The sequence below is a fragment of the Ranitomeya imitator genome, chromosome 4 (genome assembly GCF_032444005.1).
Source record: "Ranitomeya imitator isolate aRanImi1 chromosome 4, aRanImi1.pri, whole genome shotgun sequence".
Taxonomy (NCBI): Eukaryota; Metazoa; Chordata; class Amphibia; order Anura; family Dendrobatidae; genus Ranitomeya; species Ranitomeya imitator.
The window spans coordinates 589,499,396-589,521,636 of record NC_091285.1 but is presented as its reverse complement, the minus strand read 5'-3'; the positions used below and the strand labels follow the sequence as shown (position 1 = coordinate 589,521,636).

At 48.0% G+C, this 22,241-nt stretch overlaps 1 protein-coding gene across 3 annotated transcripts in view; it reads left to right on the top strand.

Moving 5' to 3' along the window:
• Positions 1-6,718: 6,718 nt before the first annotated feature.
• Positions 6,719-22,241, top strand: part of ERLIN2 (ER lipid raft associated 2) — a 51,648-nt gene continuing 36,125 nt past the window's right edge. For 2 of the 3 annotated variants that reach the window (XR_011320830.1, XM_069766498.1), the window contains exons 1-2: positions 6,719-6,858; positions 13,332-13,449. Coding sequence is in view for 2 of the 3 variants with exons in the window: in XM_069766498.1 (XP_069622599.1) it covers positions 13,343-13,449 (107 nt within the window). In the remaining variant the exon portion in view is untranslated. The remainder of the gene's footprint in view (positions 6,859-13,331; positions 13,450-22,241) is intronic. The other variant, XM_069766499.1, reaches the window with a different exon arrangement.

Below are 22,241 nucleotides of genomic sequence, written 5' to 3'. Positions count from 1 at the left end.
AGAGGTTTGCCATGACGTTGGTTACAACTGGAAGATGGCAGAGACTTGTGTTGTGCCATCTGAGGGAGCAAAGGGAACAGAGGATGAAGCCTGATGATTAGCGCCAGAGTAGCTGTGGAGAACAGCAATCAAGCTCCGCCAACCAAGAAAGCTCAAGCAGATTCCACATAGTGAGGAGATTGTCACCGTACATTGGAGGACCGGATATTGCGTATGTAAAATCTTGGTGAACATAGTGAGAGAGTGAGAGAGAGCTTAACCCCCAGCAGACGAACCAACCGCGAGTGGGAGGTCTGAAGGATTAGACCATCCCCGTGTGCATGCAAGTCCTGCTACTGTAGAGTAACCAGGCGAGGACATTTTGAAATAAGTGTTTGACAAAAGACAATGGACAAAGTTGTTTTACCTGTAACATTCAGGCAAATGTTTCATCTGAGCAAAGACTTTTGTTGCCATGCAGTGGCACACTCATTCTTGTGTGACAAGCCAAGAGGAGATCAGGGCCGGCTCTGCAACAAATAAGGTTGTGGCCTACACCAGTCTTGTACCTTACTGTTATGGCTGGCAATCAGGCAACACAGCGTGCAGTAATCAGCGCACATACAGAGATCTGGCAATAACCAAAAACAATAGGACGAGCTCTGAGACGTGGAATCTCTGTAGACTGCAGTACCTGATCTATCCTCACACAACTATAAGCAGCAGTGGATTGCGCCTAACAACTACCTATGCAACTCGGCACTGCCTGAGGAGCTGACTAGCCTGAAGATAGAAATACAAGCCTGACTTACCTCAGAGAAATACCCCAAAGGAATAGGCAGCCCCCCACATATAATGACTGTTAGCAAGATGAAAAGACAAACGTAGGAATGAAATAGATTCAGCAAAGTGAGGCCCGATATTCTAGACAGAGCGAGGATAGCAAAGAGAACTATGCAGTCTACAAAAAACCCTAAAACGAAAACCACGCAAAGGGGCAAAAAGACCCACCGTGCCGAACTAACAGCACGGCGGTGCACCCCTCTGCTTCTCAGAGCTTCCAGCAAAAGACAATAGCAAGCTGGACAGAAAAAACAGAAAACAAACTAGAAGCACTTATCTAGCAGAGCAGCAGGCCCAAGGAAAGATGCAGTAGCTCAGATCCAACACTGGAACATTGACAAGGAGCAAGGAAGACAGACTCAGGTGGAGCTAAATAGCAAGGCAGCCAACGAGCTCACCAAAACACCTGAGGGAGGAAGCCCAGAGACTGCAATACCACTTGTGACCACAGAAGTGAACTCAGCCACAGAATTCACAACAGTACCCCCCCCTTGAGGAGGGGTCACCGAACCCTCACCAGAACCCCCAGGCCGACCAGGATGAGCCACATGAAAGGCACGAACAAGATCTGGGGCATGGACATCAGAGGCAAAAACCCAGGAATTATCTTCCTGAGCATAACCCTTCCATTTGACCAGATACTGGAGTTTCCGTCTAGAGACACGAGAATCCAAAATCTTCTCCACAATATACTCCAATTCCCCCTCCACCAAAACAGGGGCAGGAGGCTCCACAGATGGAACCATAGGTGCCACGTATCTCCTCAACAACGACCTATGGAATACATTATGTATGGAAAAGGAGTCTGGGAGGGTCAGACGAAAAGACACCGCATTGAGAATCTCAGAAATCCTATACGGACCAATAAAACGAGGTTTAAATTTAGGAGAGGAAACCTTCATAGGAATATGACGAGAAGATAACCAAACCAAATCCCCAACACGAAGTCGGGCACAAAACTCCTAGACAGAGCATCCGCCTTCACATCTTTAGAGCCCGGAAGGTATGAAATCACAAAATCAAAACGAGCAAAAAATAACGACCAACGGGCCTGTCTAGGATTCAAGCGCTTGGCAGACTCGAGATAAGTCAAGTTCTTATGATCAGTCAATACCACCACGCGATGCTTAGCACCCTCAAGCCAATGACGCCACTCCTCGAATGCCCACTTCATGGCCAGCAACTCTCGGTTGCCCACATCATAATTACGCTCAGCAGCAGAAAATTTCCTGGAAAAGAAAGCACATGGTTTGAACACTGAGCAACCAGAACCTCTCTGTGACAAAACCGCCCCTGCACCAATCTCAGAAGCATCAACCTCGACCTGGAACGGAAGAGAAACATCAGGTTGACACAACACAGGGGCACAGCAAAAGCGACGCTTCAACTCCTGAAAAGCTTCCACGGCAGCAGAAGATTGCGCCTAACAACTACCTATGCAACTCGGCACTGCCTGAGGAGCTGACTAGCCTGAAGATAGAAATACAAGCCTGACTTACCTCAGAGAAATACCCCAAAGGAATAGGCAGCCCCCCACATATAATGACTGTTAGCAAGATGAAAAGACAAACGTAGGAATGAAATAGATTCAGCAAAGTGAGGCCCGATATTCTAGACAGAGCGAGGATAGCAAAGAGAACTATGCAGTCTACAAAAACCCTAAAACGAAAACCACGCAAAGGGGCAAAAAGACCCACCGTGCCGAACTAACAGCACGGCGGTGCACCCCTCTGCTTCTCAGAGCTTCCAGCAAAAGACAATAGCAAGCTGGACAGAAAAAACAGAAAACAAACTAGAAGCACTTATCTAGCAGAGCAGCAGGCCCAAGGAAAGATGCAGTAGCTCAGATCCAACACTGGAACATTGACAAGGAGCAAGGAAGACAGACTCAGGTGGAGCTAAATAGCAAGGCAGCCAACGAGCTCACCAAAACACCTGAGGGAGGAAGCCCAGAGACTGCAATACCACTTGTGACCACAGAAGTGAACTCAGCCACAGAATTCACAACAGTAGTCCATCAGATTCAGGGCAGCGCCTGAATCCACAAACGCCATGACAGAATACGATGACAAAGAGCACATTAAGGTAATGGACAAAAGGAATTTGGATTGTACAGTACCAATAACGGCAGAGCTATCGAACCGCCTAGTGCGTTTAGGACAATTAGAAATAGCATGAGTAGAATCACCACAATAGAAACACAGTCTGTTCAGACGTCTGTGTTCTTGCCGTTCTACTTTAGTCATAGTCCTGTCGCACTGCATAGGCTCAGGTTTACTCTCAGGCAGTACCGCCAGATGGTGCACAGATTTACGCTCGCGCAAGCGACGACCGATCTGAATGGCCAAGGACATAGACTCATTCAAACCAGCAGGCATAGGAAATCCCACCATTACATCCTTAAGAGCTTCAGAGAGACCCTTTCTGAACAAAGCCGCTAGTGCAGATTCATTCCACAGAGTGAGTACTGACCATTTCCTAAATTTCTGACAATATACTTCTACATCATCCTGACCCTGGCATAAAGCCAGCAGATTTTTCTCAGCCTGATCCACTGAATTAGGCTCATCGTAAAGCAATCCGAGCGCCAGGAAAAATGCATCAACATTACTCAATGCAGAATCTCCTGGTGCAAGAGAAAACGCCCAGTCCTGTGGGTCGCCGCGCAAAAAAGAAATAATAATCAAAACCTGTTGAATAGGATTACCAGAAGAATGAGGTTTCAAGGCCAAAAATAGCTTACAATTATTTCTGAAGCTCAGGAACTTAGTTCTGTCACCAAAAAACAAATCAGGAATCGGAATTCTTGGTTCTAGCATCGATTTCTGATCAATAGTATCTTGAATCTTTTGTACATTTACAACGAGATTATCCATTGAGGAGCACAGAGCCTGAATATCCATGTCCACAGCTGTGTCCTGAAGCACTCTAATGTCTAGGGGAAAAAAAAGACTGAAGACAGAGCTAAGAAAAAAAAATGATGTCAGGATTTCTTTTTTCCCTCTATTGGGAATCATTGGTGTGGCTCCTTGTACTGTTATGGCTGGCAATCAGGCAACACAGCGTGCAGTAATCAGCGCACATACAGAGATCTGGCAATAACCAAAAACAATAGGACGAGCTCTGAGACGTGGAATCTCTGTAGACTGCAGTACCTGATCTATCCTCACACAACTATAAGCAGCAGTGGATTGCGCCTAACAACTACCTATGCAACTCGGCACTGCCTGAGGAGCTGACTAGCCTGAAGATAAAAATACAAGCCTGACTTACCTCAGAGAAATACCCCAAAGGAATAGGCAGCCCCCCACATATAATGACTGTTAGCAAGATGAAAAGACAAACGTAGGAATGAAATAGATTCAGCAAAGTGAGGCCCGATATTCTAGACAGAGCGAGGATAGCAAAGAGAACTATGCAGTCTACAAAAACCCTAAAACGAAAACCACGCAAAGGGGCAAAAAGACCCACCGTGCCGAACTAACAGCACGGCGGTGCACCCCTCTGCTTCTCAGAGCTTCCAGCAAAAGACAATAGCAAGCTGGACAGAAAAAACAGAAAACAAACTAGAAGCACTTATCTAGCAGAGCAGCAGGCCCAAGGAAAGATGCAGTAGCTCAGATCCAACACTGGAACATTGACAAGGAGCAAGGAAGACAGACTCAGGTGGAGCTAAATAGCAAGGCAGCCAACGAGCTCACCAAAACACCTGAGGGAGGAAGCCCAGAGACTGCAATACCACTTGTGACCACAGAAGTGAACTCAGCCACAGAATTCACAACACCTTACACCACCATTCTGGTACCCTTAGACCACCATTCTTGTAACTTTAAGGCTTTGTGCAGATGGAGGGCTATTTTCAGGCACTTAAAAACATGTTTTCTAGTGGAAACTGCTGCAGTTTCTTCCTTGTTGGAGGGCTTTTGGTTTCCTGAAGCAGTTTTTCCAGAAGTGTTATTTGCATCCTTTTGATTGCTGTATTTGGAGCAGATTTCATCAGAAGATGCTTCAAAGAAGTCAAATACATTTTACATTTCCCACCAGGCATTTCTCAAAACCGGAAGTGGAAGAAAAACACTCAGAAGACTGAACACAAAGTGGTTCTAGCAATAGTAATGAACATAAAGAGTCTTTCAAGTGGTTTGTGAGCAATTTTTCAGGTGTGGACCACCTCTAAAAGACTAAAAAAAACTCAGTGCGCCCATAGTCATACAAACATGTCATCCTGAGTAAACATACCCTCCTTCCTTTTAGATTAAAATTGGAAAAGCCTGTGGATTTGGGAGGCACGAACCAACCATCGAATGAAGTGTTTCCCATACTCCAGTCTTCAGGGTCCCTAAAAGATCACATTTTCAGGATTTCATTAGTATTGCACAGATGATGGCATTATCATCAAGGTATCAGAAATTGCCACAGGTTCTCACATGTGCAATATTAAGGAAATCCTGAAAACATGATCTGTTTGGGGCCCTGAGGACTGGAGTTAGGGAAACATTGATGTAATGTGTGGGGGTTCAGGCAGGTTTTCTGGCAGAGTGTTTGAAAACACATGAACCCTAAGCCGAATGTCTGTGTGTATGGGGGTGGTGGTCAAGGAGAGATATATCTACAGTGCACGGAAAAAGACTTCTACTGCATCCAATGTTAAAAATATAAAAATAAAAACCATTAAAAACTACGATTTTCACCATTTAAAGTATTTAAAACCATTTTATTCTGCACCAGCCATGGTGCATGGACGACCGGTGGTGCACCGAATTTATTAAGGGGGTTCAAAAATAAGCAACTTTGCAATTTACCTTTTCTAAAAAGTCCTCTGCTTTATCCTGAACAAATGGATTTTTAATTATATAGTTTACTGCTCGTTGCCTAGGTGACCAGCCAACTCTGGAGCGTATCAGTGTTTCCCAGTCTGGCAGGCAAGGCGTGCAGCACTTACAAGCTGTTGGGTTGCTAGCTTGCTCTGAAGCCGGGTATATCTCTGGACCCAGCCAGGTTCAGTCCGCCAGCGCTCCTCTGATGCTGCGGAGGCAGGATGTGAGAGCGCACAGTTCGGGCTTCTGGCGTGATGACACCGCTGGCCCAGACTATCATCAGGGGAGTACCCCCCCAAATAAGATGGGAGGTAGAGAAAGCCACTTTAAGGGGGGTGCCGCTGAGGTGTATGTTACTTAACTGGGGATTTAAGAGAATAAATAGGCAATTTTATCACTTCCCAAAGTTAAATAAAAGCAGCGCATCCCTCGATTGTAAGTGGCCGCCTATGATTCATTCTTATTTGCCCCCACTAGGCTTGCAGATGTAAAAAATGACAAACATACCAATACTCACCCTCCCTGCCGGCGTGGCCACAACTACAGCACACGGTGACCGCTGCAGACAGTCACTGAGCACACGCCGCCTCCCGCAGCATGCTGGGGAAAAGGGGTCAGGAAACTCCAAATGATGGATTTACTCTCCGAGTCACAAAGCGTCCTCTAATATTCCCTATGGGGAAAAAGCTGCAAATTTACCACCAAGTACAAATTTCTGGAAAAGCTTTTAATGATACAAAAGACTATTATATTATTATACTTTATTAATCATTATTACTATACATTCATATTATTATCCCAGCATTTTATCAGTTTCCAAACCAAGTGACACATTTTTGGCTTCTTCCAGGCTTACCTCCCATGACCTGCTCCATCGGCCGCCTGCAGTCACAGCCTGCATATATTAGGCATTTCAGTCACCTGTGACCTTATCTCATAAGAACAGATCACTCCGCCGCCGCGCCGCTCAATTTTGTGGAGGAGTCTTCAAACATATCCATTCTAATATGCAGCCAACGGCACCACCTGCTGGTGACGGGCCGGTACTGCAATCACCACACGGCTATCCATGCCCGGAACAAAGATGGCGGCTCTGTCGCAGAGACACAGGGTGATGACGTTCAGGAGAGCGACTCCAGGAAGAAGTTAAAGCAGGTGGAGGAGAAAGAAGCTTTGAGATTACACAGATAAGCAGTGTCCTGGCTGTGCGGTGAGAAAGGTCAGGCCCAAGGTTACTTAAGGGGCAACATTCTGGAGGGCGGAGGGATATTTCTGTTGTGTTTGGTGCGCCCCGCATCCTAGGGGTAAATATAGCTCCATATGGATGAGGTGTTGTGGGCACAGGACAGGGGTTTATGCTGCTCATGGCAGGTGGGCAGTCCTGTGGCTGCTTGTTCCCTGAGCTTCATGTTATGTGGGGAATTGTCTGCCTTAATATGTTTATTTCTTCATTGTTGAGGTCAATAAACGTCACATGACTTCTGTGGTTTTGTGCAAAATGGTAATTTGCATCTGGAATGTGGGTAAAAGTTTGTGACCCATATGGCCATGGTGAGACCATGGCAGATATGTGCAGGTGCTGACCCCATAGTGACCGCAGCATCGGTGTTCTCTTCTACCTCACAGATCAGGACCCCACTGTGACCCATGTGGCCATGGTGAGACCCGGGCAGGTGCTGACCCCTTAGTGACCACAGCACCGGTGTTCTCCTCTACCTCACAGATCAGGATCCCACTGTGACCCATATGGCCAGGATGAGACCCGGTCAGGTATGTGCAGGTGCTGACCCCTTAGTGACCGCAGCACCGGTGTTCTCCTCTACCTCACAGATCAGGACCCCACTGTGACCCATGGCCGTGGTGGGATCAGTGCAGGTGCTGACCCCATAGTGACCGCAGCGCCAGTGTTCTCCTCTACCTCATAGATCAGGACTCCACTGTGACCCATGGCCGTGGTGGGACCTGTGCAGGTGCTGACCCCATAGTGACCACAGCGCCTGTGTTCTCCTCTACCTCACAGATCAGGACCCCACTGTGACCCATGGCCGTGGTGGGACCTGTGCAGGTGCTGACCCCATAGTGACCACAGCACCGGTGTTCGCCACCTCACAGATCAGGACCCCACTGTGACCCAAGGCCGTGGTGGGATCAGTGCAAGTGCTGACCCCATAGTGACCGCAGCGCCAGTGTTCTCCTCTACCTCATAGATCAGGACCCCACTGTGACACATGTGGCCATGGTGGGACCTGTGCAGGTGCTGACCCCATAGTGACCACAGCACCGGTGTTCGCTACCTCACAGATCAGGACCCCACTGTGACCCAAGGCCATGGTGGGACCTGTGCAGGTGCTGACCCCATAGTGACCACAGCGCCTGTGTTCTCCTCTACCTCACAGATCAGGACCCCACTGTGACCCATGGCCGTGGTGGGACCTGTGCAGGTGCTGACCCCATAGTGACCACAGCACCGGTGTTCGCTACCTCACAGATCAGGACCCCACTGTGACCCAAGGCCGTGGTGGGATCAGTGCAAGTGCTGACCCCATAGTGACCGCAGCGCCGGTGTTCTCCTCTACCTCATAGATCAGGACCCCACTGTGACACATGTGGCCATGGTGGGACCTGTGCAGGTGCTGACCCCATAGTGACCACAGCACCGGTGTTCTCCTCTACCTCACAGATCAGGATCCCACTGTGACCCATATGGCCAGGATGAGACCCGGTCAGGTATGTGCAGGTGCTGACCCCATAGTGACCACAGCACCAGTGTTCTCTTCTACCTCACAGATCAGGACCCCACTGTGACCCATGGCCGTGGTGGGATCAGTGCAGGTGCTGACCCCATAGTGACCGCAGCGCCAGTGTTCTCCTCTACCTCATAGATCAGGACCCCACTGTGACACATGTGGCCATGGTGGGACCTGTGCGGGTGCTGACCCCATAGTGACCACAGCACCGGTGTTCGCCACCTCACAGATCAGGACCCCACTGTGACCCAAGGCCGTGGTGGGATCAGTGCAAGTGCTGACCCCATAGTGACCGCAGCGCCAGTGTTCTCCTCTACCTCATAGATCAGGACCCCACTGTGACACATGTGGCCATGGTGGGACCTGTGCGGGTGCTGACCCCATAGTGACCGCAGCGCCGGTGTTCTCCTCTACCTCATAGATCAGGACCCCACTGTGACACATGTGGCCATGGTGGGACCTGTGCAGGTGCTGACCCCATAGTGACCACAGCACCGGTGTTCTCCTCTACCTCACAGATCAGGATCCCACTGTGACCCATATGGCCAGGATGAGACCCGGTCAGGTATGTGCAGGTGCTGACCCCTTAGTGACCGCAGCACCGGTGTTCTCCTCTACCTCACAGATCAGGATCCCACTGTGACACATATGGCCAGGATGAGACCCGGTCAGGTATGTGCAGGTGCTGACCCCATAGTGACCACAGCACCGGTGTTCTCCTCTACCTCACAGATCAGGACCCCACTGTGACCCATGGCCGTGGTGGGATCAGTGCAGGTGCTGACCCCATAGTGACCGCAGCGCCAGTGTTCTCCTCTACCTCACAGATCAGGACCCCACTGTGACCCATGGCCGTGGTGGGACCTGTGCAGGTGCTGACCCCATAGTGACCACAGCACCGGTGTTTGCTACCTCACAGATCAGGACCCCACTGTGACCCAAGGCCGTGGTGGGATCAGTGCAGGTGCTGACCCCATAGTGACCGCAGCGCCGGTGTTCTCCTCTACCTCACAGATCAGGACCCCACTGTGACCCATGGCCGTGGTGGGACCTGTGCAGGTGCTGACCCCATAGTGACCACAGCACCGGTGTTCGCTACCTCACAGATCAGGACCCCACTGTGACCCAAGGCCGTGGTGGGATCAGTGCAAGTGCTGACCCCATAGTGACCGCAGCGCCGGTGTTCTCCTCTACCTCATAGATCAGGACCCCACTGTGACACATGTGGCCATGGTGGGACCTGTGCAGGTGCTGACCCCATAGTGACCACAGCACCGGTGTTCTCCTCTACCTCACAGATCAGGATCCCACTGTGACCCATATGGCCAGGATGAGACCCGGTCAGGTATGTGCAGGTGCTGACCCCATAGTGACCACAGCACCAGTGTTCTCTTCTACCTCACAGATCAGGACCCCACTGTGACCCATGGCCGTGGTGGGATCAGTGCAGGTGCTGACCCCATAGTGACCGCAGCGCCAGTGTTCTCCTCTACCTCACAGATCAGGACCCCACTGTGACCCATGGCCGTGGTGGGACCTGTGCAGGTGCTGACTCCATAGTGACCACAGCACCGGTGTTCGCCACCTCACAGATCAGGACCCCACTGTGACCCAAGGCCGTGGTGGGATAAGTGCAAGTGCTGACCCCATAGTGACCGCAGCGCCAGTGTTCTCCTCTACCTCATAGATCAGGACCCCACTGTGACACATGTGGCCATGGTGGGACCTGTGCAGGTGCTGACCCCATAGTGACCGCAGCGCCAGTGTTCTCCTCTACCTCATAGATCAGGACCCCACTGTGACACATGTGGCCATGGTGGGACCTGTGCAGGTGCTGACCCCATAGTGACCACAGCACCGGTGTTCTCCTCTACCTCACAGATCAGGATCCCACTGTGACCCATATGGCCAGGATGAGACCCGGTCAGGTATGTGCAGGTGCTGACCCCATAGTGACCACAGCACCAGTGTTCTCTTCTACCTCACAGATCAGGACCCCACGGTGACCCATGGCCGTGGTGGGACCTGTGCAGGTGCTGACCCCATAGTGACCACAGCGCCTGTGTTCTCTTCTACCTCACAGATCAGGACCCCACTGTGACCCATGGCCGTGGTGGGACCTGTGCAGGTGCTGACCCCATAGTGACCACAGCGCCTGTGTTCTCCTCTACCTCAGATCAGGACCCCACTGTGACACATGTGGCCATGGTAGGACCTGTGCAGGTGCTGACCCCATAGTGACCACAGCATCGGTGTTCTCCTCTACCTCACAGATTAGGACCCCACTGTGACCCATGGCCGTGGTGGGACCTGTGCAGGTGCTGACCCCATAGTGACCACAGCACCGGTGTTCTCCTCTACCTCACAGATCAGGACCCCACTGTGACCGATATGGCCATGGTGGCACCCGTGCAGGTGCTGACCCCATAGTGACTGCAGCTCCTGCGTTCTCTTCTACCTCACAGATCAGGATCCCACTGTAACCCATGTAGCCTTTGTGGGACCCATGCAGATATGTGCAGGTGCTGACCCTGTAGTGACCACAGCTCCCGTGTTCTCCTCTGCTTCATAGATCAAGACCACACTGTCACCCATGTGGCCATGATAGGACCTGTTTTGACCCCATAGTGACCGCACAGATCAGGTTCACACTGTGACCCCGGTTGCTTCTCATGATCCACACATGCCCTTGCACCCTCCCATATAGCTGTCGCTGAACATAGGATCCAGCTGCAAACAAACTTCAAAAAGTCACTGTGCAGCCTTACTAAGGGGTGAAAAAAGTCGCCTGACGTATTACAGGGGTTACCCCCTAATTTTACAGTAAAATTTAGTCAACGTGTCACCAGGTGAAAAGTGAGCCGATTTTACTCTTTTATTCTTCCTCCTACTGGGTATTCAGATGGAAAAAAAAATCTCCGCACGGTTCCAGAGATCTGAGCCTTTTTATTTAGTGCTAATTTTTATGATAACTCCCAAAGAGGCGGAGTTAATAGTAATTATGCAAATCAGATTGAATACGAGCCGCCAGAGTCCTGCAAGCACCACCCTATTCTGACTCCTTATTGGGCTGTGAGTGTTGGGCGCTTAAGATACCGTCTCTATGTACCAGTACTCACACACAGATAGTTTATCAGATAGCTCTACTCGACTGCAGAGACATGTATGAAGATTCCTGAAAGAGGTTTATGTTCAAGCTGAATTCTTGTAGTTCTGCCCAATTACAGAAGTATCAGCTGCAGTAGGTAAAAGACTTTTCTGAAGCAGAGATGCAAGATATGTGGATTCTTACTATGGCTGATACACGGACAATGAGGAAGGAGAAGGGAGGGCTTACTGACATCAGGGCTCCGGAGGTGGGAGAGCGGGAGGACAAACTTCTAAAAGGCAAACCTTATTGCACAACAATACAATACTGTATGATTCCCGAGGTGTAGGACATGACAGCTGCCCTGGACAAAGATCGGTGACAAATAAAAAGGCTCCAATCTATGGAATATTGTGATGGATTGTAAAAAAACAACTTGAATACTCAGTGGAGCAGGAGGAATAAAAGGAGACCAATCTACTGCCTTCTGAACTGGGGACAGAGCCTGTATAATGGGCCCAGGGTGGTATAAGGAATATATGGGAGCAACCCTCTGCTGGCCTCCCAGCCCTGCTCCTCTACCTGTGGGAGCTTGGTGAGACCATTGCACCCTCCCGTTTCGTCTGACCCGGATGAGACGTTTCGGATTGTCTGCAGCAGTCGCCCCTGCCAGATCCAGATGCCAAGAGACCTGCAAACTGTACAGCATAAAGCTGCACCTATCTGGGAATTTTATTTATTTATTTTTTTATAGTAGGCAACAATACCTTTAAGAAAAAAATACATTTTCTTAATAAAGTCGCACAGCCTTGTGTGGTATAATTCTGCGACGTGTTGATATGATGATGTAGGACTTCCCACTTTCTCCTCCTGCCATCGGGGGTGTAGATAACCAGTGCCCTCTGGGTGGCGCTCTGCCACAAGGCTGGACAGGCTCAGTGTGCCCCATGGTATCTCCGCAGCTGATGGCAGATCAGAGTTGGATGGGCTCTGTTCACACTCGTCCACATTGTTACAGTAGCAATGACAGATCGGGGGAATCTGTTCTGTAACCAGTCTGGAGGGATCTTGTCGCCCTATAGGACTAGGTGGACTGGGAAAAATATTTGTGGCGGATCTTCAGCCAAAATTGAACCGCTGACGATCTAGAAATCCAAGTTTAGATCAGTTTGTGCTGAAGTCGCATCCACACGCTCTGTAATCTGCTGTGGATTATCGGAGAACAAATCTGCATTAATAATCCCCAGCATTAGTTACTTGTAGATCCGAAATCTCTTAATCTTTTCCCGGACAGATAATGTCTCCGACTATTCCGCAGACAATGGTAATCTGGTGTAAGAGAACGGTGATGACCAGGACCAGACCTCCTATCTGATAATCCAGACTATGCCGGATAATCTGGTGCCGTTCCCATCCTTTATCTGGTCTCTATTATTAAATAAAGGAAGTGTTGATGGTGGCGCCCGTCCCCTCATTCATTCTCTGCGCGATCAATAGGGCCTGACGCCTTTCGCTATTGATTTCTGGGCTTTTTCTCGGCATGTGGGTGTAATAAAGTGAATCCGGCTGAGCGGGGACACGTGTGCTCGGTCCATGTGCTGCTGCCTCATATCTAATTATACCCTTTTATTTGAAGGCGTTTTCCTATTCCAAGAAGAGGTCATCAATATCTTATCTGCGGGGGTCCGCAGCCGGCGTCCCCACCAATCAGCTGTTTTCAGCTCCGGCAGTGGCTGGATGTGAGCCGAGCAGGGCTAGGGCATCAATATCCTAAACATGGAGAATCCCTTTACTGGTGTTTTCCAGGGCTGTAATGGGTCATTCTGTAGGGCAATGATCACTCCTTGTGTCTTCCAGATCTCAGGAGGATGTCCCACATCGGAGCTGTAGCCGCCATCACGGTGGCATTCACTGCGGCCGCCCTGCTGTCTGCCGTACACAAGATCGAGGAAGGACACATTGGGGTCTACTATAGGTACGTGCATCTGGGAGTCCATTTTTATATTTGTCATGTGTTGACGAGGAAGACTACAGTATTGGGGTTCATTTATCAATGCGACAGAATTCGGGGCAAATTTACAGCATTTTTTTTTGCTCCTTAGGAACGTGCCTGTGCTCTCCAGATGATTTGTGCCCTCTACTATCCTGCAAACAGAGGTAGATTTGCCTCTCCGCATCTGAGGAGCACAGGGGGGACTCAAGCTGCCCAGGCCTAATGATTTGTCAGCTTCAGCGCAGCACTTACAAGCTCCATGGCTGAGAGGTTGTAAGCGCTGCAGTTGGTAATCTCGTGGGGGGGGGGGGGAACCGATAACGAATGACATGAAAATTCGCTCCGATCTTGTTAATGGAGAGGATTTTTAATAAGAGGATGATGATTAAAATTACAAAGTGCCTATAAAACAAATGAAGACTCCTCAGTACACACAGGTCCAAAGCAAAGCTGTTGTGGATTTACCTCTCCTCTCCCTCTGTGCCTCCCCCACGCCCGGTGTGCGCCCACACGTGGCAATGACTCCCTGGTGTAATCATTACAGACGCTCCAGGCCGCACAGTGTAACCCGGATTACCTAGGACTTTGTAACACTGAATTCCTCCTAATTTGGACTGAGGCAAGAATGTCCAGTTTGTCAGATGATCTCCATGGGTCGCTGCGTGGTCAGCTGGAATTACTAGGGTAATCATTTCCCCCCTATAAATTATTGGTGGTCCATTTAATAAATGGACGGTCCGCCCCCACCAAGGCAAGAGCCGCTGATGCTATCTCCTACAGCGGAGCCCTGAGCAGGGGATTGCCTCTGCTTCTAGTAGGACATGACCATGATGCCGGACTGTGTAACTTCTGTTATATTAATGGGCCTACATCTGCATACACTTAAAGGGGTGGACCGCTCACTGTCAGGATTACCGGTGAGGGTGGGCGGTCATGTGACCATCAGCCACAATCTGATATCATGTTCTTGACCTCGCTCAATACAAGTGTATTGAGGGGCATCTATAGGGGTGTGATATAGGGACAATTAGGGCGTCTCTCTTGGGCATAGGGCATTATTGATCACTATCTTTGTCCCTGTGCCCCTTAAACATCCTTTTACCCCTCGCCACGACAGCACCCTACAGGAGAGGGGACTGTATTACATTCTATGGGGGGCTGTATTACATTCTATGGGGGCTACATTATATTCTATGGGGAGCTGCATTATACTATATGAGGAGGGCTGCATTGTATTCTATGGAGAGGCTACATTATATTCTATGGGGGGGGCTGCATTATGCTCTATGAGGGGGCTACCATATATTATATATGCAGGGGCCGCATTAAACTATAAGAGGGGGCTGCATTATATTCTCGGGGGGGTTACACTATACTCAGGGGGCTACAATATATACTCTGGGGTGGCATCATTATACTATATGTGGTCTGCATTATACTGTATTGAGGACTATGGGGAATACATTATACTATATGAAGAACTATGGGGTTCATTATACTATGGGAAGTGAATTGTACTACATGGATGACAATGGCGGGGCATTATACCAGGGGTGTCGGGCTGCATTCCTCGAGGGCCGCAGTCAGGTCGTGTTTTCCGGATTTCCTTGTATTGCACAGGTGATAATTTAATCACCTGCACAGAGAATGATTCGAGCACCTTGTGCAGTGCTAGGGAAATCTTGGGGACATGCACGGTTTGCGGCCCTCGAGGAATGCAGTTTGACACCCCTGCATTATACTATATGAAACACTGAGGCATGTATTATACTATATGAAACACTATGAGGCATGTATTATACTATTTGGAGGACTGAGGAGTGTATTATACTATATGGAGGACTGAGGAGTGTGTTATACTACATGAAGGACTATGAGGAGTATATTATACTATATGGAGGAGTGTATTATACTATATGGAGGACTGAGGTGCACATTATAATATATGGAGGACTATGAGGTGTATTATACTAAACAAGCAAAATGCTGCCTATTCATCGAGTGATTGGATTGTTTATGTGGGAACAGAAATCCTTGTTTTCAGCAGCACAACTGTTATGATCAGGCGGCCTTGGAACAACATGAAAAAACCCTCGCTGGAGTAGTGGTAACTATACAGACCGCTAACCCTGAACTTATCACAGACACTAGAAGTAGCCGTGGGGTGTGCCTATCCAGACCTAGACACCTCGACACAGCCGGAGGACTAATTATCCCTAAAGATAGAAAATAGGAAAACTGACTTGCCTCAGAGTAGACCCCAAAGGATAGGCAGCCCCCCACAAATAATAACGGTGAGCAGGAGAGGAAAAGACACACGCAGGCGGAAAACAGATTTAGCAAAGGAGGCCACTTCTACCTGGATAGGAAAGTATAGTACAGGATACTCAGCGGTCAGCACAAAATCTACAAAATATCCACAGCAGAAAAATACAAAAACTCCACCACCTAACTAAAGGTGTGGAGAGTACAATTATTAGGTTCTGTAGAAGGACGTAGATCTGGGTATTTATTATGATGGAATATAGGCTGAACTGGATGGACAAATGTCTTTTTTCGGCCTTACTAACTATGTTACTATGTTACTATGAGAGAGGGATCCGCCCCACAGGAACAGGAAACCTACAGAAAGATAAAAGGGGGCGGTCCGCCTTTCCTCCTCAGTTTAGGTTTCCTGTTCCTGCGGGAACGACAGGACTCTAAGAAGCTACGGAAGTACCTGGGCAAGCACGCCGCCTGTGCAGTCTCTTCGGAACGGCAGGGGCTGCAGCCTGGAAGCAGCGTCGGGGGAGTTCCGCTAGACGGCTCCCTCCTCGTCTGGGAGGCATACAGATGCCCGGGTCCGGAGAAAGCCGCCCGGCATCTGCGTTATGCGGCGGCTTCAGCCTGGGAGTTCCTCGCCCGGCAGAGGGGGTGAGTGAGAGGAGCTTCCTGCATGGAGGTCCGGGGACTAGAGGCCGCTCCACGCTCCTTTGCTCCTCCTTTCGCTCTCTTTCTCCTCCTCTCGCTATGTCTTATCTGGATCAGGCCAAAAAACGACAGAAAACCAAACATAAAGAATGCGCCTTATGTAGCCAGCCCCTACCAGACTCATACCCCAAAAAACTCTGCAAAGATTGTATAGCAGAAACCACACAAGGAGCGGCAGTGTCTATTACGGACTTACGCGCCATTATAAGAGAGGAGTTAAAGGCTGTCACAGGATAAACCACAAAAAAGTAAATCCAAAAAGCCAACACCTTTATCAGATTCTGATAGTGAGCAAGCCGTACTCTCAGATATCTCTATAGCCTCTTCATCATCATCATCATCATCATCATCATCTTCAGAAATTGAGGGACGTTCATGTTTCCCCTTAGATAGTGTGGATAATCTAGTGAAATCAATAAGAGACACTATGGGGTGTGAGGAAACAAAGGGCGCACAAACCACCTAAAATATAATGTTTGCGGGTTTGGCGGAGAGGAAAAGGAAATGCTTTCCAGTCATTCCAGCAGTGAAGGCATTAATAAAAAGAGAATGGGAGAAACAAGATCAGAGAAGTTTTTTGCCCTCAGCGTCAAAACGGAAATACCCGTTTAGTGATGATGAGTTACTTACGTGGACCAAAATCCCTAAGGTTGACGCAGCTGTTGCCTCTACCTCTAAACCGTCCACATTGCCTGTTGAAGACGCGGGGTTACTCTCAGACCCTCTAGATCGCAAAGCCGAGTCGTCCCTTAAAAGATCCTGGGAGGCAACTACAGGCATATTTAAGCCAGCAATAGCGAGCACTTGTACCGCCAGGTCAATGCTCATCTGCATTGACCAGCTAGCCCAAATCATTGAGAATAAAATGTCACGAGAAAAACTACGAGCTGCTATTCCCTTAATACGAGGTGCAGCAGCCTTTATGGCGGACGCGTCTGCAGATTCTCTCCACCTAGCAGCTAGATCCGCAGGTTTGGTAAACAATGCAAGACGGGCATTATGGATGAAAAGCTGGAGAGGGGACGCACAATCAAAATCTAAGATATGCGCAATCCCATGTGAGGGTGAGTTCCTCTTTGGAAAAACCTTAGACGACATACTCAAGAAGGCAAAAGACAGGAAAAAGGATTTTCCTGATACCTCTATTCCCTTTTATAGGAGAGCCTTTAAGAGAAGGCCATTCGGCAAGAGAAGGCAGACGGACAGGTCGTCAACATGGTTCCCTAAGGAAGATAAACAAAGAGGTACCATGTTCAGAAGATCCAACCCCCCAAAAGACAACAAATTCTGAGGATATAACCATTCCAGTAGGGGGCAGATTAAAATTTTTCACTCCCCAGTGGGAAAATATTACAACTAGTTCGTGGATTTTAAATATAATCAGAGATGGAATAAAATTACAATTCTCTCGCTTTCCCCACGAATCATACATTATAACATCTCTCAGCTCGCCTATACAACAGGAGGCCCTGGAGAGTGAAATCCAAACCCTATTATCAAAACGGGTTTTAGTCCAAGTTCCGGAAGGACAGGAGACTAGAGAATTCTATTCTCCTCTATTCTTAATTTCCAAACCCGATGGTTCATTCAGAACAATCCTAAACCTCAAAAAGCTTAATTCATTTATTAAAAATGATACATTTAAAATGGAGTCTATAAAATCCACCATAAAGTTACTTTTTCCAAACTGTATGATGGGGGGCATTGATCTAAAAGATGCTTATTACCATCTTCCTATTCATGACAGATACCAGAAGTTTTTCAGGGTAGCGGTGGCAATCAAAGGGAAGATTTGTCATTTCCAGTATGCAGCCATGCCCTTCGGCCTTTCTACAGCGCCAAGGATTTTCACCAAAGTGATTCTAGAGGTGATGGCTTATCTTCGCCAAAAAGAGACATTAATTGTGCCCTACTTAGATGACTTTTTAGTCATCGGAAATTCAGTTTCTCAGTGTGCTGACCGTTTAGCTCATGCAGTTTCATCTCTACAGGATCTAGGTTGGATAATCAATATTGACAAATCCAGACTGACTCCACTGTCACTTCAAGCGTTTCTGGGGTTCCATCTAGACTCCATAACTCAAAAATGTCTGCTCCCTCAGGTAAAAATCTCACTCATCAGACATAAAGTCACAACAGCAATAAATAATCCTCACATGACCCTAAGAAAAGCCATGTCATTACTGGGATCTCTTATTTCCTGTATACCTGCAGTCCAGTGTTCACAATACCATACCCGGACACTGCAGCACCAAATCCTCCAAGAGGAAAGACGACTACTTAGCTTAAATGCAAAGATAACGTTGTCCCAGGAAGTTTTATGTTCTTTAACGTGGTGGCTGGATTCTAACCATTTGATGAGTGGTGTTCCATGGGTAATAACACCATCTCATATTATAACCACTGACGCCAGTCCTCATGGATGGGGCGCTCATATGGGAAATGATTTTTGCCAAGGGTTATGGGACACTGAAGAAGGCCACAACTCATCTAATCAGAAAGAACTAAATGCAGTAAGATACGCCTTATGTCATTTTCTCCCACAGCTCTGGGGAAAAGACGTTCAAATCCTTTCAGACAACACCACCACAGTGGCTTATATAAACAGACAAGGAGGTACTCAATCAGAGACTCTGATGTCTTCCGCTGGGAAAATTCTGGATTTGGCAGAAGAACATCTATTATCCCTCACTGCAGTTCACATAAGGGGGAAAAACAACCAGCAGGCAGACTTCTTAAGTCGACATACCCTAAGGCAGGGAGAGTGGTGCCTAAACCATCATATCTTCCAACGGATAGTATCCCTATGGGGTTGTCCGCAAATAGACCTCTTTGCCACGAGAAAGAACAGGCAAGTCCAGAAATTTGCATCCCTATCGTTAGCAGATCATCCAGACATTCTAGACGCTTTCCAAACCCCTTGGCAATACAGTCTAGCGTACGCCTTCCCTCCCATAATATTGTTACCACAGGTTATTCGGAAGATCAGGGAGGATGGAGCGAGAGTTGTACTAATAGCACCATTCTGGCCCAAAAGGCCATGGTTCTCATGCCTACAAGCCATGTCGGTTTCGGACCCTTGGGTCCTCCCCTCGACACCCAACCTTCTCTTCCAGGGTCCGTTTCTCCACCCCCAGGTGGACAATCTCCATCTGACGGCCTGGAATTTGAGAGGCAGATGCTAAAATTAAGGGGATTTTCCGAGGGACTAATTGACACACTCCTCCAAAGTAGAAAACGCTCTACCACAAAAATGTATACAAAAATCTGGAAAAAATTCCTACAGTTCCATAAATCTCCCAACACATCAGAAATTCCGGTACAATCTATATTGGAATTCCTTCAAAAAGGGAGGGAACTAGGTTTAGCTGTAAATACGTTAAAAGTTCACGTATCAGCACTGGGAGCCCTCTATGGCCATAATATTGCAGGAAATAGATGGGTATCCCGATTTATCACGGCTTGTGAAAGGATAAATCCTGTTAATATACCTAGAATTCCACCCTGGGATCTAAATTTAGTTCTACAAGCCCTAACAGACTCTCCATTTGAACCAATAGATTCAGTATCCATTAAATATTTATCACTTAAAACTGTCCTCTTGGTAGCACTGACTTCAGCTAGGAGAATCAGTGACATCCAAGCTCTTTCTATAGATCCACCTTTCCTGCTAACTTTTCAGGATAAGTTGATTCTTAAATTAGACCCTTCCTATCTCCCCAAGGTAGCGAAGAAATTCCATAGGTCACAAGAAATAGTCCTACCCACCTTTTTCAGTAACCCTTCCACTCCTGAGGAATGTAAATATCACACTCTAGATGTTAAAAGAGTAGTTTTAAAATACATCGAAAGGACCAGTAGCTGGCGACAGTGTAGGGCTCTGTTTATATCCTTTCAGGGTCACAAGAAGGGTCATGCAGTCACAAAAAGCACCTTATCCCGGTGGATCAGGGAGTCTATCACACTGGCTTACTCCGCGAGGAAAGAAAACCCTCCGGAAGGCATAACGGCACACTCTACCAGAGCTATGGCATCCTCCTGGGCCGAAAGAGGAGACGTCCCAATAGAAACCATATGTAAGGCGGCAACTTGGTCAGATCCTTCTACTTTTTATAACCACTATAGGCTTGACCTATCGTCAACTTCTGACCTAGACTTTGGCAGGACTGTCCTCAGCACGGTGGTCCCCCCCCCCTAGGTGATGGTCTCTGAAAGATCTCCTGTAGGGTGCTGTCGTGGCGAGGGGTAAAAAGCCGGATTACTCACCGGTAATACTCTTTTAGTGAGTCCACGACAGCACCCTATTACATCCCTCCCTAGGTTAATATAGTACTTACTATTGAGTAAAATTCTTTTAATCATACATGAGCAAATAAGTTTGAAAATGAAATAAATTATATTTGCCTAATACTGGCGGTCCTCCGGGAACTCTGAAATCAAAACTGAGGAGGAAAGGCGGACCGCCCCCTTTTATCTTTCTGTAGGTTTCCTGTTCCTGTGGGGCGGATCCCTCTCTCCTGTAGGGTGCTGTCGTGGACTCACTAAAAGAGTATTACCGGTGAGTAATCCGGCTTTTTGTCACTGTCCCCATTGGGGCTTACAATCTACATTCCCTATCAGTATGTCTTTGGAGTGTGGGAGGAAACCCATACAAACTCCTTGGAGATGTTATTAGTGGGATTTGAGCCCAGCACCCTGCGGACACTGAGCCACCGTGCTGCCCACACCTCCTTTTTTTGGCCTTTTTCTGTATAATTATTTATTTTGTTTTGCCTATATCTGTGTGTTTTTAATGAATATATGCCGTAATAAATGATGTATTTTTAGGTATATTACTGTGAGCTGAGTTTAGAAAAGAGTGTGGACTTTTATCAGAAGACCGGAGAACCCCTCTAAGACAATTGGAGACCCCCCTCTTAAAATATCATTGGTTTCCTTCTTTTCCTGAAAGGGTTACCGATGTTGGCGCTAGCAGTCAGGTGTCATTAGCAGTGACTGGATGATTTACGGCTTAGATCCGGCAGGATATTGGCCGGAGTCCTGTACTTTCTGGCATGACATGTAACACATCCAAGAAGATGCTGTAATTATTTGCCTTCATTTGCATGTCCTCAAACAAAGCTAAACTCCGAGCGGAGTAATAAGAAATCTGCAGAAAGGCTATAAATCATGGCGGCCCTGCATCACTGCCGAAAACACATAAAGGCCTCCTTTATGGAGTGACGACCGCAAGCCGGGAATTACCTGGAACTTCAGAGTTTGTTTTTCATTGGAAGCGTTAGTTCCTGATACATTAGGGAACAACATGCGGAGTAACTCCCTGGCATCGCCATATTGTCGGGAACACTTCCTTTACCCGACAGCAACCACATAACGTAGATTGTGGTCATAGTGGGTTTATGGAGTAGGCTCAGGACTTGAGCCCACACCATATCTGGTGGATGACGGCTGTGTTATACAGCGAGCATGTGCCAGTAACATCAGTAGTCGGAGTTTGCCCCAATCACTGCTATTTAACCGTTTAAATGCTCCTGTCACTGACAGCAATATTTACACTTTGTCATTGTCTGTGTGCGCCCATTGTCCCTCCGCGATGAGATTGCGGGGAACCGATGGTTTTACCATTGCAGCTGGGAGCCTGCCGAAGGCTCCTATAACTACCATCATGGCCACTTCCTGAGCTTCATGGGAGACCTCAATTTCTCGATATCCTGTAACCCTGTGGTATTGCTGCACGAAGTATAGGTGAGTGGACGATCGCAGGTGCAAGTCCCCCATGGGACAGAAAAATAAAGTAAGTTTCA